Here is an 18928-nt window from a genome sequence, read left to right on the forward strand (position 1 = left end):
TAATCTCGTATATCCGCCCGTATACGGTATTACGGTAGCATGTGCAAAAAATACACAGAACCTTTTTACTCTCTTACAAATTACATATGGATACAACACCGAGACTTAAGAAAACTTTACGCTGAATGCTGCACAGACACCAATTAAATAATTGGTCTGAGGCTAAAATGTTAAACCTACGGATGATAAAATCCGTAGGATCGTTCCTCTATAACTTCCGAAGAAAATTAAAAGTAACATTATTAAGCATAAATAATTTAACTCCATCTCTCTATTTGATAAATTTTTGCAGCAGCGACATAAGAAATATAAAGATTCCGCCACCAGGTACTTGTTTTGTGAGTTCTGCTTATGAAAGTGCGGGTTTATACCCCATTGAGAAAATGGTCCGAGATGGCTAATTTCACGGTGGCATGCGGGTTTTAGAAATATTTTTTCGTGTAAATGTACCAGATCTAATAATTTGCAGACATTGCTCTAAAGAGGAGAGATATCTAACACGAGTTGATCTGGATCAAAATGAGGTATAAATAGAGATGTAAAGATGTGTTAAATTCAGTTAACAAAAATAATTAATAACACACAATCATTAAGATTACAATCAATCACCTTAAAGCTACTATACTAAAAAGAATGTCTGGATTAAAACCTGTTGAATTAACTGGAAGATTTGGTTTCGGTACCATGTCAATGACTTGGAAACCAGTTCCACCTCCAACTGAACAATCTTTAGAATCACTTAGATTTATTACTTCTCATGAAGAATTTGGTACTCATTTATTAAATGGTGGTGAATTTTATGGTCCAAATAGTGCAAACTTGAAATTATTAAAGCAATTTGTTGATTCTAATCCTCAAGAAATTAATGAAAAATTAATCATTTCAATTAAAGGTGCTAGTAATCTTACCACTTTAGCTCCAGATGGATCAAAAGATTCAATTACTAGATCAATTGAAAATATTATCTCTCATTTCCCAGCTGAGAAATCAAAAAGACCAAAATTAATCTTTGAAATTTCTAGAGTTGATCCTAACGTTCCTTATGTTGAAACTCTTGGTTATATTGCTGATTACGTTAAGACTGGTAAGATTGACGGTATCTCACTTTCCGAAGTTGGTATTGAAAGTATTAAAAAGGCTGTTAACTCAGGTTATCCAATCTCTTGTATTGAAGTTGAATTATCTTTATTAACATTAGATATCTTAAACAATGGTATTTTAGCTGAAGCTGCTGAACATCAAATTCCAATTATTGCTTATTCTCCATTATGTCGTGGTTTATTAACTGATCAAGCTGCTGAAAGTCCTGATTTCTTAAAGGAAATCCCAGAAAAAGATATGAGACATTATTTTGAAAAATTCTATCCAGAAAACTTTGCTCAAAATATCAAAGTAGTCAAGTTATTATATAAATTTGCTCATGAAGTTAAGAAGACTAGTTTAGAATCTTTAGCCTTATCATGGATTCTTAAGATATCTGGTGCTAAGGAATACAGAGGTATTAAGAATCTTCCAAAGATTTTACCAATTCCTTCTGGTTCTACTACTGCTAAGATTGAAAGTAACTTTGGTAATATTGTTGAATTATCTGAAGAAGACTTAGCTGCTATCAATAAGATTCTTGATGAAAATCCAATTGTTGGTGGTAGATACAACAAGCGTGCTGAAGCTCACTTAAACGGTTAAATTCAATTAGTTTTTTTAATAGTTTATATATACGATGTGAATAGTTAATAAAAATAGTTGCAATATTTCTTTTTTCAGTTACACATTTCCAAATTAGGCAACGGAACCATCAGATGCAGAATCGTAAATTTTTGGCACAGGCTTCTGTGTGCAGAATCTCTTACATAGTTCTTGTGACCAGCACATACAATGGAGATGAACGATTTACATAATAAAATGAAATGCCTCAATTGAGTCAATTGAGTTAAATCAATCCTTTAAATATTGAAAATTTAACTCACTGTTAGCCCAACATTACTATTAACTATTCTTTTTGAGATTCTCAATTCCGAATTATAATTCTGAGGAAAAAGTGGGGGACCTATTAGCAGTCAAATTTCACCTTTACCAATAGTGAGAAATAATTGACGAAACGATTACAGTACTATAAACAATATTAAGACAATTATAAACCATTTATATTTTTTATAACTCATCATGAAAGTTACTAATAGAGTGTTTTATGTCATTGGATTATTCCTTGCAACTCAATTGTCATGGACTATGGCACTTACTCATCGGAAGTTGGAATTATCATCCCGTAATAATGCTGCATGTATTTTAATCAATTCCACTTCAGATGATACTAGTATTTCATTTGACTTTAAGAATGTTAAACAATTTGAAGTTCCTCTCGTGGTATTTGAGTATAGGGATATTGTTCGTTTTAGAAACTTACCTAATTTCAATTTTTTTTCTAATCATTCTTATGTATTATGGGAAGGTCATGATATTGTGAAATTAAATAATAAATCTGTTGAATTTGAACTTCAATTAAGAAAAAAGGACGAACCACTTCCAGATTCTTTCTTTAATACCACTGTTACTGATGATTCAAAATTTGAATATCCTGTTGAAAAGAATGGAGTTTACTGTACTTATTTACCACTTTATAAATATGGTCCGAATGCTTATTTACCAATCAATTATTATGTTGATATTGAAGTAGTCAATGAAACTTTCCCAATTAATATTTTTAATGATATATCATCACATGTTACTTTATCAATTATATTTGCAGTTTCCCTTTTATTTATAAATTTCTTTCATCCTGCCATAAGTCGTGGTCAATTAACTTCACTTCCAATTATTACTAAAACGGTTGTGTATATTTTGATTGTTAATTTTATCTATAATTCCATTTTCTTTATTTTGGAAATCTTATGTGCTTATTATCCATCTGATGCTCTTTACCATTTCACGGAAATTACTTATGCTAATTTGCAAAGAGGATTGGTGGATAAGTTGCAGGTCTATATTTCTTCATTAGTCTATCTTGGATACGGATTTTCTAATTTACCTGTTAAAGTTTACCTTGCACCCGTTAATCTACTTTTCTTTATCCATGTTGCAACATCGCTTTTTGGAGATTTTGTTGTTGGTAACATTTCATCATTGCAAGATATATTATTCCTTCAAAGACCTTTTACAGTTCTTTATAATACTATATTGGTGTCTCCAGTATACAGAGCTGCTGTTCTCAATCATAAATCCGCCAATGAAAAGACTTTATTATATTTTTCATCTATTGGACAGGTTGGATCTGAAATTTTACTCTTTTTGGTTTCTTTGATTTTCGCCATTGTAATTTGGTTTAAGATTAGAAAAGAACATCCGAAATCTGCCAGAAGATTATTGACTTCTCTTTTGGTTCATTACTTTGGATATAAATTAATCATTAAGCAGCTTTTGGTTATTGCAATTAAAATTTCATTTGCTGGGTTTTTCGATGTTGGAGAAGGGTTAAGAGTGTTTGGTAATTTAATTGAAGCAAGACTACTGAAATTAGTTTTAATTAATTTAGTAGAACTCTTTATTATTTGGCTCTTCTGGGGTACAAATAATCCAATTGATGTCAGAATTGGAACTGATATATCTGAAAAGAAAGCTGCTGGTGTTAAAAAGACAGTTGAAGAAGTCAAGAAACAAGTCAAAGATAAGGGTACAGAAAAAATCAATGCTGAAGAAGATACTGAATCTAAGAAGACCAGATGAATATAACTTCATTACCTTATGTTTGTAATAGTATATACATAAATTGCTCTATTAATTTTATCATATAACGTTTAAAAAAAATGACAATTGAGTATTAAAAAATAACGACAACTGCAGGACTCGAACCTGCGCGGGCATAGCCCAAAAGATTTCAAGTCTTTCTCCTTAACCGCTCGGACAAGTTGCCATATTCTCAAAGCAAAAATTGTTGAAAAGCCACGCAACTATGACGACGATCCCCAAAAACATTTTTGATAAGAAAAAAAAAAAAACGAGGAAGATGAAGAAGAACTCTCCTCCTCCGATTCCGACTCCACTTCAACTGTTACTGCTTTATTACACCAAAATCAAAAACAAAAAAAAAATAAAAAAACTTCTGAAAAAACCTCCGAAAAAAATACTGAAAAATCCAAAAACTCCAAAAAAAATGATAATCAAGAAACCCAACCAGCAATTGCTGCAAAAAATATCACTGAATCAGAAACTTCTGAAAACCTTTATTCAGAAACTATTACCCCTGCCAATAGTTTCATAGACACACAAATTGATATTGATTTGAGCCGTTCTGACGAGCCATCGTTAGAACCAACTCAAATTGATACCGATTTAACTATGGCAGAGGAACCAAATCATCCATTTAGTTCCACCAACTCAACCCCCACGAAGTCGCCAAGTTCCACTACGAGACGACTTCCTTCGCTAAATCAGGGTCTTCTCAGGCCACTGATTGGCAAACTCCGCTCTCCAAGTAAACCAAAAGGAGACTTGCCAAAAGAGCGAATTCTACATCAACGAAAATTAAACGCTGTCATGAAAGCATCCAACCGTATGGAGGAGCAGTTATCTGACAGCCAACATTCAAACACTCTGCTTGCTACAGAGTCTTTTGATGACAATCTCCCTTCCAGCTTAAATAACAATCAGTTATGAATAAATCAAATGACATACTATCATTTCGTAACCGAAAAATAAGATTACGACCACAATCTCGTCAAGAACTCAAATTCACAACAATAAATATACAACAAACCCAAAATCATCAAAACGTTTTCAAGTATCTTAAACGCCATGACCTAAGTCTCTTAACAGAGATCAAGGCGGGTGATGCAGATAACTTATCGACAACCCTTTCCAAAAATAGTAGTACTTTAGCCTACACCAGACCATCCTCAAGAACGGGAATTGCTTTTCAAAACAATTCCCAAAAATTCAAAATAATATCAACTTCGCTTCTATCAAATCAACTAGAACAACAATACCAACCATATGTAGCAGACATTATTATCCAATCATTAGAAAATAATCGTCACTACTTAATAGTATCCATATACGCGCCCACAGGAAAAAAATTCAAATTACAAAAATATCTATTTTACCAAATAGACAAAGCTATCTCAACTATTAAAGCTAACCACTACCACAATCTCATCATTGTAATTGGTGGGGATTTTAATAATGTAATACCTCACTCAGACGAATCATCCAAGCCCCGAGATATTCAGGCCACTCAATATCTTATCAGACTTATTAACAAAAACAGTCTAATAGATACGTTCAAATACCTCCGTCCTAACACTATAGCTCCTACCAACCGAAACCATAAAGCATCACGTAGAATCGACCGGTTTTACATCTCCAATCCTGAAAATGAAAAAATCTTAAAATTTTTCATGCAAAAACCATCCCAAATATCAACCACTCACTTAGCTATAGGTTTTCATCTATTAGTAACTGAGAATCTACGTATCACGGCGGGAAGAAAACGTTTTATAGTTCCCGAGAAATACTTAGATGACGATGACTTCATAAACTTAATCAAAGACCAACCCTTCCATTCTTTGGCGGATATGGTCAACCTAATTCAACCAATTACCAACAAATATCGTCAACTCACCCAGATCAGAGGGGTAAATGTATTTGAAACCCAAAATAATAACATAACTACGCCATATACTGCTTCATATTTTAAAGACTTAAAAGAAGCTTTTAATGGTAGTAACTACTCAAATAACTTAATCACTGTGATTCGTTCAGGGTCACAAAAATTCTCCACCACTCCAGACATACTTAATGCCATCTCCCAATACTATAAAAGTATGTTCACTCCAAGAGATACTTATCCAACGGCTATGAATCAATATATTCAGAGCTTCAATAAGAAATTCTCGACTGATCAACAACGTCAACTCAATCAAACCTTTGACTTAGATGAGTTTACATTGGCCTTAAAGAATACAAGCAATCAAAGTGCACCAGGACCTGATGGTCTTACTTTCAGATTTTTGAAAAAGACATGGGATAAAACAGGTCCATTAGTGGTCTCTGCCGCCAACAACCTTTTTACCTCATCATCCTTACCTACAATCTTAAAAGAAGTCATTATCAAAATCATTCCCAAACGGGAAAAATCCATACAAGTGGAGGATTTCAGACCAATATCATTAATCAATACAACTACTAGACTAATTGCCTCGGTATTAAATCGCCGATTACTTACACATATCGACACTATCATCGGTAAAAACCAAACTGGGTTTATGCCAGAAAGACAAATGGATCAACAAATAATGCGTTTCAGAGCATTAGTTAACCATATACTCAAACAACAACCACAAGAATATCAATCGGTTATACTTCTTGATTTTACTAAAGCGTTCGACAGATTCCATCATGACTATTTGAGAGAATTACTCCTCCACATCAACTGTGGACTAAAGTTCACCAATATAATCATGCTACTTACACAACAACAAGAAGCTAAAGTCATAGTCAATGATTTCCTCAGTCCCCCCTTCTCTTTGGGTACCGGAACCCGTCAAGGATCTGCAATATCTCCATTATTATTCAACATAGCTTTGGAGCCTTTCTTGACTAGGCTAGAAAACAAATTATCAGGAATTGAACTTCCACTTAGGTGTGGCCAGACAATTGAGCAAAAGTATTTAGCCTTTGCCGATGACGTAACACTCTTCACTGGTAGCAGACAAGATTTGCTTACGATACAATCGGAAATAGCACTTTTTGAACAAGCTTCAGGTTCACTAATCAACCAAAAGAAATCCAAGATCTACCATTTCACGGATGAACCAATGGAAGAAGTCCTCCCTTTTCCACAATCTCCCATTCGAGATCAAAACTTCAAATATTTAGGAATCAGTATAAATAATTTTCTGTGGCCCACATATATTGAAAGCCTCAGAGTAGGACTAGTTACAACAACGGTTCGAACTCTATCAATCCATCAAAAAGCTGAAGGAATCAACTCCTTGGTTTTTTCCAAACTTTATTTCAGAGACTTACATCATCCTATGCTGTCATCAGACATCAAACAAATAAATGATATGATCAAAAACTTCTTTCCTTCTCACATTGGTGTAACTAATCTTTATGCTCTTAAGGCCCAAGGAGGATTTGGTCTTCTTGATCTAGAAGAACAAGTCAAAGGACGTCGAGCCAGATTTATACACAATATCTTAATCAACGACGAACAATCTCATCAGATATTGCTTCGAGATAAAATTCAACAGTATATCAATGATAATGCTTATGTTCCTCCAGAAATCCCACTCCAACCAAATAAACGTTTAACATATCCTTGGTTTCGTCTCCTTGCGGGTACCCCCATCAGGCATAAGACTGACCCTTCTGTCTTTCTTAAAGATTCCATGTGTGTCGCCAATTTTTTTACTAATGCTGAACAAAGCTATTTCTCAGCATGGTTTGATATAGCTGAGAGTAAAAATCCTTATCGGTTTGAACTACCTCAAAATTATTCAGAAGAAGAAATACAACAACTCATCCTCCAAACGCCCCGTAATTTCCAATGGGCTAACGACATGTATGAGCTCACACCGAGTTCTTTCAAAAGCAGAAGCAAGGCTAAACAGACCAAGCAAAGAGTATGCCTTGAACCAAATGGTTGGTCAGTTGACTTGAGTATATCACAAGCTCAATGGATCAAATTCTGGACAAGATTGAATCATCTAAAATTTAATGCTCCTAACAATTTCGATGAACTACATCGCTACAATTTAGGCTACAGACGCCACTACAATCCCATCGCAGACAATACCTGTGATATATGCAAAACTACGGTATCAAACTCCGAACTAGCTAGCCACATCTACTTGTCTTGTACAGTAGCTGTCAAACTCTGGGAAAAACTCGGACCTCCACTTCCGCTTAACTTCACTGCTTTAGTTGCAAATCCAAATCTTTCAATCACAAATGCTACACGCATCAACAGATACCTACAAGCTATTGATTCCCTCCGGAAGAAACGACGAACTGAGCCGGTTAGTGACAAACTAACCGACAAAGTTCTTTATCGATGGGTATCATACTTCACCTTGGCTGAATAAATAGAGCCAAGACGCTAACTGGATAACTCCAGTACCTCTTTCTTTTCAACAAGACTACAATCTTTATCAATGTCCTTAACCAACAAGAGTTTTTTACTATCTACATAGTTTCTCTAAATTTTTTACCATTTATGACTCTCTATTTACATAGAACTTAATAAATGTTGTATTGAAAAAAAAAAAAATCACCCAAAATCCATTAATTTTGTTTTAATTTACCTCAATATGATTCTTATTGTAAAGTTCTCCTATATTAGTACTTATTTCTCTTGTTTTAATGGTTTGTTTCTGTAAATTCTTCGTTGTTTTATTGCAAAAAGAAAACAAATTCACTTTTGCCGCAAATTTGAGACAAAATTAAATTTTCCTTCATAAAAATAATATACCAGTTTAACATTCCTCTACTACTAATGAAAAACTTAAATAATTAATTAATTTATGTATTTATATGTATAATCTATTTAAATATATGTTGATTATAAAAAATTTATATTATTTAATAAATATTAAAATAGCTTTGATTGTGACCCGATCATAACATGATTTCATTATGTACAATAAAAAATTAAAGGAAAACGTTAGATAAGTATAAATAGTAGTAAATTATGGATAATTATAATGGTTAATTAGCATATCTTGATCTAGCTCTTAATTGAGGACCATGGAAATAGAAGTAAACTGGAATCAGGATCATTGCAACAGCAATAAAACCTAAGATGGAAGAACCCCAACCAACGGGGAATTTTTCTGAACCAATATTTGTGAATAAAGGCTTTCCGAATAATGGAAATACACCAGCAATAACGGATCTAAATAATGCATTACTAGCAAATACCGAAGCCAAATATCTATAGAATGAAGCACCCAAGTAATTAAATAAGGTTTGGAAAATAATGAATGCACCACATGCAAAGATTGCACCTCCAATTAATGGAGGGAACCAATGAATATCAGGAGATGAAGTCCATCCAAAGATGAAGATACCAATAGGCATCATGATGGCACCAAATATGGCCATTGGCATAAAAAGTTCAGGGCTAACACCCTCACCACGAAGAACACGTTTGGTGAATTTATTATACATATATGGAACATAAATAGCAGCACCAATAGCAATTCCGATCATAATAGAGACATAAGTGACACCCATTTCAACTAAAGTAAAATGATGAATTCCAACAAATACAATAGGAAAACCTTCAAACCAAAGATACATGACTGAATATACTAAAGCAATGTAAAGATTGACAGACAAAACAACAGGTTCAATGATGGTAATTTCAAATGGTCTGTATAATAAATCGATAGCTAATTCCTTTGGAGTAAGCTTTGAATTTTCAATGTGACCTTCAGAAGTAATATTTTGATTACCTGTAATTCTTCTTAATCTATTAGCTTTCCTATAAAGTAAAGTTTTACCGTAAGTTTCAGGTAAAGTCCATCCCAAGACTAAGAAACAAGTACCACTAATGATTGCCATGAACCAGAATGGCCATCTCCAAGATTCATAACCATCATGACCGCCTCTTACCACAAGAACAGCTCCAATCAATGGACCTAATGATGGACCCATAACACCACCAATTGCCCAAGAAGCAAGACCAACAGGCATATAAGGCATAGTAATGATGTCTCCAATAGTTGCACCACCAGTAGCTAAAGCAGGTGAAGCAAAGAATCCAGAAATAAATCTAAGGACACATAAACCGGCAAGACTTGTAGATAATGCAGTTGGAATTTGAAGAATGAAGAAAATGAATAATGTTATAATATAAACTGAAGTTCTACCTATAGCAGCATTTTCAGTCATTGGAGATAAGAACATTGGACCAAAACCATAACCAATAACGAACATAGTTAAAGGTAAAGTTGCTTTTGTTTGATCAATATTAAATTTTGCCATAATTTGATCAACACCTGGAGTATAAATAGCAGAAGCCATATAGACCGATACAGTCAAGAAAGCAACTTCAGCTAAAAGGAAAATTTTACGACGAAGTGGCCAATTATAAGGATTTTCAGGATCATTTTCACCATCCCAAGAAACTATTATTTCACTTGAAGCTTCTTCCTTAGCATCTACAACAGAACCATCCGAACTTTCGATAGCATCTTCAAGATCGGCCAGTTCCTTTTGAGCCTTTAATGAATCACCTTCATTAGTATTGACTTCTACTTCATCAATTTGTTTATAGCCAGGTAAGTACTTATCAGGTATCACGTAGCTCTTCTCATCTTCTTTATGAGTAAAAGTTTTATGACTTGTAAGGTAGTTTATAATTGTCCCCCAAAAGGAATCTCTCAAAAATGTATGTGTCATACTTACTCTACGAAAGTAATAATTAGATTAAATAAATGCAAGTTGATCTGCTGCAAATGTATCAAGAAGAATTGCAAAACATGAAGGCCAATTCTCTCTTATTTATAATCTTTTGAGAGGCTGTATTAGGAAGCAAATAAGAAATAAAAAAATGTAAAAAAAAAAAAAAAAAAGGTTAAAAATGATAAATGATACCGTCGGGGAAGACCCAAATAGGAAAGAGGAATTTGAATTATTCAATATCTCACTCAATAAGATCCGTAACCACATCGGTGTTAGAATTTAGTATCAATTAATGTATAAATTTCAGGAGAACGTATTTGTCAATCAACTTGAAAAGACAGTATAATATTTTTTCCGGATTCTATTGTTAGTACAGTTGGTTGCTGAAGGATTACTCATAATTTTCCTTAAGGGTGTGAATGTTGCGAAAAAACTACTAGACAACGTTAGAAAAGAAATTAGAGGTGACAGTTATGGTCTGTATGCAGGATCGGAATTAAGCCACTGACGAGGTTTAGCCGCTCGCACTGTATATAGAGCATTTTCGGTGGTAGTAGTGCACATACGCCACTCGGTGTTAGTATATACAGGATATTCGGATTTTATACTATATAACAAGTTCGCTCATCCCTCAATCTAAGGCCGAACTTTTGAAATTGATACTGCCAATGTTTGTGGTTTGCCCTAATTTATGGATGTTTTTAGTGTCTTAGTAAGATTGAGCAGATTGAATACACCGAATTCCGCATTTATTTGTATGGCACATATTCGGTAATAATATCAAGTAAGTTCTAGTTTAACGTAATGTTTTATTACTAAGTAGTCGATTGAGCATACTATGCGCAATTAATCAAGATCATTTTCGGTTGCATAGGTAGATTAGATAAATAAATATGGGTCTGGATAACCACCCCTTGATTGACTTAAACAAGAGATTGATTAAGGCAAAGAAAGTGCTCAATGGTTATCTAGATCCTAAATTGTACTGTATAGAATGAAGATACACAAGGGAATAATACCGTATATGTGGTCAGCCAAGGCAGATGCGTAACGCCGTTCTAGAAAACTTGAAAAAATAATCAATTCCTTCATCTGGAATGATTTAACCCGAGCTCCGTATTGCCTCTCCTTACCACACTTTTATGATCATTCGGATATAATATACTATTATTCCAATGGCATAATCAATAACCATTAGATTATAATTTTGAATTGATTTGAAATGACCAATTCATATATCCTTATCGTGCATATAGAGAAATCTAATCGTTTTACAAGGAAGAATCGGGACTAAAGGTAAAAGAGACAGAAAAACAGAAAAGTACTAGTAATTTTAGTTTTTATAGTTTTTACTTAGCAAACAGGACATGTTCTCCAAATTGAAGGCTATAATGTCCTAAAGATTTGTCTCATATAAAATGCAGGACGTTTAAAACGCGTCAAAACGTCTCATCGGATTAGACGATGCGACACGCTGGTGTTTATGTCAATTACGTAGTTATTTATTTACAGGTTAGGCCGCTTTTCTTCGTCTATAAATCAGTTTACGACAATGCCAGTGGATAGTGACACGGGTTATAGCCTTGTCTTAGTGAATGAAACCATTTCTTTACAGACAATGTGTATCTAATTAGTATGCAACATCGTGTATGCAGTACCATCGTTTAATTAAACCTAAAAATAGAATCATCAATTTGCATCTCTCATAGCCTGCTTGTTCCCCTGAAATCATTCATATCCAATTTTTTTTGAAGTAAGTTCATCTCCACAATCAAACTTAATACTGTAGTCACTAAAGTTTTTACATATGATCACCTATTTTTAGATTTTCTTGGTGTGAAACTACTACTATCATAGCCCGTAGCATGTTTGTTGCCCCATACGTACATTATTCTTTCCCCAACATGAATCAGAGATGTTTCAAAATATTAAATTAAGCCAAATGAAAAGTTGTAAATTAATTTATCAATTAAATTCTTTGTCCCTTACACAACCTAACATATATATATATATATATAAAATTCATTTTCTTTACCCTTTAACCCTTAAGACACTTTATAGTTACCAAAAGTAAACAGGTGGCTGTGAAAAAAATTACTCGTGTTGGTACTATCTGCAGGCCACCACTTCCCGATTAGGCAATAAATACACGAAAAAAGTGCCAGATCAAAGGCTCCATAATTAACATTAATTACTGGAAAGACGAAGAACTACTGGTTAACTTTTGAAAGGTTAAGTAATTAACTGAAAAGTGCATAGACTGACTGTTAAGTGAGTAACTGGCGCATTCAAATCAATGAGTTATCAGAATCTGCCGTATGGCAATGGTCATAATAATGGCAATAATCCTAATAGATACCGTCGAGACAATTCAGACTCCTCCATAACTGAATTCTTAAACCCTAATGATAACCATAATCAACAACAAGGTACTTATGGATATCATAATAATGGTAGTTCATCATCTATAAATTTTCAACAACCTCCAGAACCTACTTATAATCATAGAGTAAGCTCATCATCGGTACTACATGATTATTATACTGATCCAAGATTAGATTCCCCACATATTCAACAACATCATTTACAACAACCTCATTCACCTCAGAATTATATCCAACCTCCAAATATGAGTCCTTTACCAACTAATTCAAATGATGATCCTTTTAATAATCGATATGAGATGAATCAACTTGGTGCAGGTGGTAATCTTCCTCAATATCAATATGAAAGTTCTCCTCAACCATATGATCCTAATCAGCAATATTATCAAACTCCAAATCAAGCTTTTGAACAAGCTTTTGTTCCCAATGTTTATGATGATGAAGATGAGGATGAAAGAGAATATGATCAACAAATTCAATATAATCAATTCCAGGGTGATCATTATGATTTACTTCCAGTTCGATTACCAGAACCTGAACCAGAGCCTTCATTAATAGATGCTCCTTCTACAAGAGATATTAATGATGATGAAGTTCCTCAATCTCCATTTGGTGATAGTATGATGTTTGAAGAACCTCCTGAAGAAGAACCAATTAGATCAAAACCTCAAATTGGGATTGCTCCTGGTTTAAATGGTCATTTGGTTCTTGATTGTCCAGTTGCCACAGAATTATTAACTAAATTTCCAGATTATAATCCTGAATTAAGAGATGGTGGTCTTTCTCGTGAATTCTCTTATATGAGATATACAGCAGTTACTTGTGGTCCATCTAATTTTTATCGTGATGGTTATATTTTACGTCCTAATCATTATCCTATTCAAAGACAAACTGAATTAATGATTGTAGTTACCATGTATAATGAAGATGATATACTTTTAGCAAGAACTTTAAAGGGTATTTTTAAAAACATTAAACATTTAGAATCAAGAACAAGATCAAATGTTTGGGGTAAAGATTCTTGGAAAAAAGTTGTCGTTTGTATTGTTAGTGACGGTCGTACAAAAATTAATGAGAGATCTCAAGCATTATTGGCTTCTTTAGGAGTTTATCAAGAAGGATTAGCTAAATCTATGGTTGATGATAAACATGTGCAAGCTCATATTTATGAATATACTACAAGAGTTGGGATTTCAAGTGTTACTGATACAGTTAAATTAACTACTGAAAAAATTGTTCCTGTTCAATTATTATTTTGTTTAAAGGAAAAGAATGCTAAAAAGATTAATTCTCATAGATGGTGTTTTCAAGCTTTAGGACAATTATTAAATCCTGAAATTGTTATACTTTTGGATTGTGGAACTCAACCAAGTGGTAAGGCTCTTTATCATTTATGGAAAGAATTTGATCGTGATCATCGTGTAGCAGGTGCTTGTGGAGAAATTAAAGCTTCATTGAAAAAACGTCAAATGTTAACTAATCCAATTGTCTATGGACAAAATTTTGAATATAAAATTTCTAATATATTAGATAAACCGATGGAATCAGTATTTGGATTTATTAGTGTTTTACCAGGGGCATTTTCAGCTTATAGATATATTGCATTACAAAATGATATTAATGGTAAGGGACCATTAGAAAAATATTTTAAGGGTGAGTTTTTACATAGTTCAGGAGAATTAGATCCTAAGGATGATGAATATGAATTGAAAAAGATGCAAATGAAAGAAGAAGCAGGAATTTTCACTTCAAATATGTACTTGGCTGAAGATAGAATTTTATGTTATGAATTAGTTGCTAAAAGAGGTTGTAATTGGTTATTAAGATACTGTAGAGCTGCCAGTGCAGAAACAGATGTTCCAGAGAAATTAGCGGAATTCATTCTCCAAAGAAGAAGATGGTTAAATGGTTCATTTTTCGCAGCCATTTATGCTTTAGTTCATTTCCCTAAGATTTGGCATTCTTCTCATTCATTTGGAAGAAAATTTTTCATTCATATTGAATTTATTTATCAATTTTTAAGTTTAATTGTTTCTTGGTTTTCAATTGGTTCTTATTTCCTTGTATTTAGAATTTTAACTACTTCATTAGGTGATGCTGATTTAGGATTTGCTCCTGGAAATATCCTTTCTGTTATATTCCTATGGTTATATCTTGCTTCAATTGTGACAACTTTTGTTTTAAGTTTTGGTAATAAACCAAAGGGAACTGAGAAATTTTATATTGTTATTGTTGTATTCTTTGCTATTTTAATGGCTTATATGATTTTTGCTGCTATTTATATGGCAGTTCATTCAATTCAACAAATTTATGATGAACATACAAAGATTACCGTTCAATTATTTCTTCAAAATGCAGAATTTAGAGATTTGGTAGTGGCTACTTCATCAACTTATGCATTATATTTCCTTGCTTCATTCCTTTATTTTGAACCATGGCATATGTTCACATCATTTGTTCAATATATTCTTTTATCACCATCATATATTAATGTATTAAACATATATGCATTCTGTAATATTGATGATGTTTCATGGGGTACAAAAGGTGATACTGGTGGTAAATCATTAGGTGCAGCTAAATTAAGAGAAGATGGTACTTTCGATGTTAGTATTCCAATTTTGAAAGAAGAAATTAATCAATCTTATTTAGATCAATTAGAAAAAATTAAGAAACCAGCTCCACCTGATGAAGGTAAAGGTGAAACTTCTAATGAAGATTATTATGCATTTATTAGATCAATGACAGTATTAGTATGGATGTTTTCAAATTTTGTTATTGTTGCATTAGTATTAGAAACTGGAGGATTTAATCAATTTGAAAGTGCAGAAAGTTTAATAAGTGTTAAACAACAAAGAGCTAAAATTTATTTGACAGTAGTATTATGGATGGTTGCCTTTATGGCATTATTTAGATTTGTTGGATGTGTATTCTATTTGATCCAAAGATTAGCCAATAGAATGAGATCATCTGATCATGCCACCATGCATACTAAACTTAGACAATAATTCAAATTTATTCTTACTTGTATAGTGTATATTAGTAATACCCTAATTCTAATTAAAATATAAAAACAATTCAATTTACTTAGTATTTGCAACCATTAATTTTTGACACTTTTTGTACGACATTGATTAGTCATAAAATTGCGCGAAATCCACACTTTTGACATATACCGGTGCGGTATTGGCCAATGCAATAAACTTAACGATAAGGCCACTTGGTATTGATACAGAAGTGTCAGTGTCAATTGTATAAACTATTTAATAGAGTGTACTTAAATAAACCTGTATAGATTGATATATAACCTGTAATTTAATAATATCACATTAATATAATAACAAATATGGCAGGTAATTCAACTAATTTAATTCATGGGGCAGATCATATCGTTCGGGTAAAGGATGTTGTACCCCCAATTAATATTTCTACCACTTACAGATATGATTCTGATCCTTCGAAATTAATTAAAGTTGCTGATAAAGGTGGTTATGAAATTCTTAATAATTATTGGTATTCAAGATTATCACATCCTAATTCAGAACAAATTGAACAAGCAGTCTCCAAAGTCACTGGTGGTTATGTTGTTGCTTATTCTTCAGGTCTTTCTGCCTTTTATGCTCTTATGACTCACTATAATCCTAAGGTTTTAGCCATTGGTGAAGGTTATCATGGAATTCATGGAATTGCTGATATTTTTACTAGAAATCAAGGATTAAAACAAATTAAATTAGATGAAGATTTCAGTCAATTAAACAAGGGAGATATTGTCCATTTAGAAACACCAGTTAATCCAGAAGGTATAACTTTTGATATTAAATATTATGCTGATAAAGCTCATGAAAGAGGAGCTTATTTACTGGTGGATGCGACTTTTGCACCACCTCCATTACTGGATCCATTCAAATTTGGTGCTGATATTATCTTACATTCAGCTACTAAATTCTTTGGTGGTCATAGTGATTTATTAGCTGGTTTCTTAATCACAAAGTCACAAGAAATTAGAGATGCTTTGTTATATGATAGACTTTTATTGGGGACTAATATTGCCAATTTAGAAAGTTCTCTTTTAATCAGAGGTATTAGAACTTTAGATTTAAGAGTGCGTAAACAATCTGATTCTGCAACAAAGATTGTTGATTATCTCTCCAAGAATAAATCGAAGATACCTGGGTTAGTTGAGATTTATCATGGATCTTTACAAACAGATGCTTATATTAAAGATCAAATGCCCAATGGTCATTCTCCAGTATTTTCTATTAAAGTTGAATCTGAAAACTTTGCTAAATATCTTCCATCTAAATTACAATATTTCTATCATGCAACTTCTTTAGGTGGTGTTGAAAGTTTAATTGAATGGAGAGCCTTGAGTGATCCTAAGGCTCATCCAGGTCTTTTAAGAGTTAGTATTGGAGTTGAAGACTATGAAGATTTACTTGAAGATTTACTTCAAGCCTTTTCTGCTACTCAGCTTGAAGTAGCCTCTTTAAACTAAACTAGAAATTTTGTAGAATGTTAGTAGAATTACCCATTCGGAGTCTCCGCGGAGATAGCGAAGATCAAAATATACGCAAAAAGGGTGATAAATTCCTGTAAAAAAGAGGCATATACAAATCAATATACTGTTATTATTACTCTATCCACTTAAATATGATATTGTATAAGTGAACTAATGCCAATGATTGAATCAATAGCTTTCTACCACTACAAATTTTAATTCATATAGCAGCGTTCTTACTTTAAAAAAATTCAAAAAAAAAAGAAATAAAATTTTTAGAAAGATGAGCCGCCCCTCACTAATCGGGATTTTGCAGATTTTTCAGGATTTTCATTAATTTATAAATTGGAAGTAATATCCAGTTAATGCAAATTATAGACTGAAGCAACTGACATTATAAAAAATCAAGAAATCAAGCAAGATGGCCAAATACGAATGCTCTGAACATATGCATAACTTCTTAAAGGAGTTACCAAAATGTGAACATCATGTTCATTTAGAAGGTACTTTAGAACCATCATTATTATTTAATTTAGCTAAGAGAAATAATATTGAATTACCAAGTCATTTCCCGCCAACTGTTGAAGCTTGTAATGATAGATATAATAGATTTGCAGATTTACAAGATTTCTTAGATCATTATTATATTGGTATGAGTGTTTTAATTAAAGAAGCTGATTTCTATGATTTAGCTATGGAATATTTTGCTAAAGCTCATGCTGATGGTTGTTTACATTCTGAAGTATTTTTTGATCCTCAAGGTCATGTTGAAAGAGGTATTTCAATTGATACTGTTGTTGAAGGTTTTGATAGAGCTTGTAAAGAAGCTAATACTAAATTCGGTACTACTAATAAATTAATTATGTGTTTATTAAGACATTTACCAGCATCTTCTGGTTTAGAAACCATTCAAGGTGCTCATAAGTATTATGAATCTGGTATTATTCATGGTTTAGGTCTTGATTCTAGTGAAAAACCTTTCCCACCTCATTTATTCACTGAATGTTATAAAACTCTTAAGGATAAATTTCCTCAAGTTGGTTTAACTGCTCACGCTGGTGAAGAAGGTGATCATACTTTTGTTACTAATTCTCTTGACTTATTGAATGTTACTAGAATTGATCATGGGGTTAACTCTCAACACAGTGAAGAATTATTAGAAAGATTATCAGCCAATAAGACATTATTATCCTTATGTCCATTATCTAATGTTAAATTACAAGTTGTTAAGGATGTATCTGAATTACCAATTGACTTATTCTTCAACAAGAATGTTCCATTTTCAATTAATTCAGATGATCCAGCATACTTTGGTGGTTATATCTTAGATAACTATCTTACTGTCCACACTAGATTTGGTTTCAATGGTCATCAATGGAAACAAATTGCTTTAAATGGTATTAATGGTTCCTGGTGTGACGAAGATAGAAAAACTGAATTGAGAAGATTAGTAGATGAAGTCCACAACAAATACAAGCACTTAATCTAATCATTCAATTAGCATATTCAACATAGCATTATAGATATTTATATAGAAATTTTTTTTAGCATTTGCCATTGGCTGTTTTTTTACATTGGGAGTTCATTATTCAACTATAGGATCTAATATACATTTAATTTGAAATTAACTACTCGTACCAGT

General features: G+C 32.7%; 6 protein-coding genes and 1 non-coding gene across 7 annotated transcripts; 5 read left to right on the forward strand and 2 right to left on the reverse strand. All coding sequences in view use genetic code 12, as the record gives it.

Annotated features, from left to right (window-relative positions):
* Positions 1 to 562: 562 nt before the first annotated feature.
* Positions 563 to 1686, forward strand: RJT21DRAFT_122211 (pyridoxine 4-dehydrogenase; the record flags this gene model as incomplete). The annotated part of the gene is made up of 1 exon (XM_064882331.1): positions 563 to 1686. Exon 1 carries the CDS (start codon positions 634 to 636, stop codon positions 1684 to 1686), a length of 1053 nt encoding a protein of 350 aa, XP_064736696.1. The 5' UTR covers positions 563 to 633.
* Positions 1687 to 1827: 141 nt separating this feature from the next.
* RJT21DRAFT_122212 (uncharacterized protein) lies at positions 1828 to 3812 on the forward strand. The gene has a single exon (XM_064882332.1). It carries the CDS (start codon positions 2164 to 2166, stop codon positions 3718 to 3720), a length of 1557 nt encoding a protein of 518 aa, XP_064736697.1. The 5' UTR covers positions 1828 to 2163; the 3' UTR covers positions 3721 to 3812.
* Positions 3813 to 3825: 13 nt separating this feature from the next.
* Positions 3826 to 3907, reverse strand: RJT21DRAFT_t126. Its single transcript has one exon. It is a non-coding gene; the product is annotated as a tRNA-Ser (tRNA).
* A 4593-nt stretch (positions 3908 to 8500) lies between these two features.
* On the reverse strand, positions 8501 to 10401 carry RJT21DRAFT_108741 (MFS transporter; the record flags this gene model as incomplete). The annotated part of the gene is made up of 2 exons (XM_064879881.1): positions 8501 to 10212; positions 10252 to 10401. 2 exons carry the CDS (start codon positions 10399 to 10401, stop codon positions 8704 to 8706), a joined length of 1659 nt encoding a protein of 552 aa, XP_064736698.1. The 3' UTR covers positions 8501 to 8703.
* Positions 10402 to 12398: 1997 nt separating this feature from the next.
* Positions 12399 to 16005, forward strand: CHS2 (chitin synthase I). Its single transcript, XM_064882333.1, has one exon. It carries the CDS (start codon positions 12701 to 12703, stop codon positions 15794 to 15796), a length of 3096 nt encoding a protein of 1031 aa, XP_064736699.1. The 5' UTR covers positions 12399 to 12700; the 3' UTR covers positions 15797 to 16005.
* RJT21DRAFT_122218 (putative cystathionine beta-lyase) lies at positions 15988 to 17479 on the forward strand. The gene has a single exon (XM_064882334.1). It carries the CDS (start codon positions 16135 to 16137, stop codon positions 17281 to 17283), a length of 1149 nt encoding a protein of 382 aa, XP_064736700.1. The 5' UTR covers positions 15988 to 16134; the 3' UTR covers positions 17284 to 17479.
* A 184-nt stretch (positions 17480 to 17663) lies between these two features.
* AAH1 (adenine deaminase) lies at positions 17664 to 18886 on the forward strand. The gene has a single exon (XM_064882335.1). The coding sequence runs from the start codon at positions 17708 to 17710 to the stop codon at positions 18773 to 18775; it is 1068 nt and encodes a 355-aa protein (XP_064736701.1). The 5' UTR covers positions 17664 to 17707; the 3' UTR covers positions 18776 to 18886.
* Positions 18887 to 18928: the final 42 nt, after the last annotated feature.

The sequence above is a fragment of the Scheffersomyces amazonensis genome (genome assembly GCF_036850825.1).
Source record: "Scheffersomyces amazonensis strain UFMG-HMD-26.3 chromosome Unknown RJT21scaffold_6, whole genome shotgun sequence".
NCBI classification, from domain to species: domain Eukaryota; kingdom Fungi; phylum Ascomycota; class Pichiomycetes; order Serinales; family Debaryomycetaceae; genus Scheffersomyces; species Scheffersomyces amazonensis.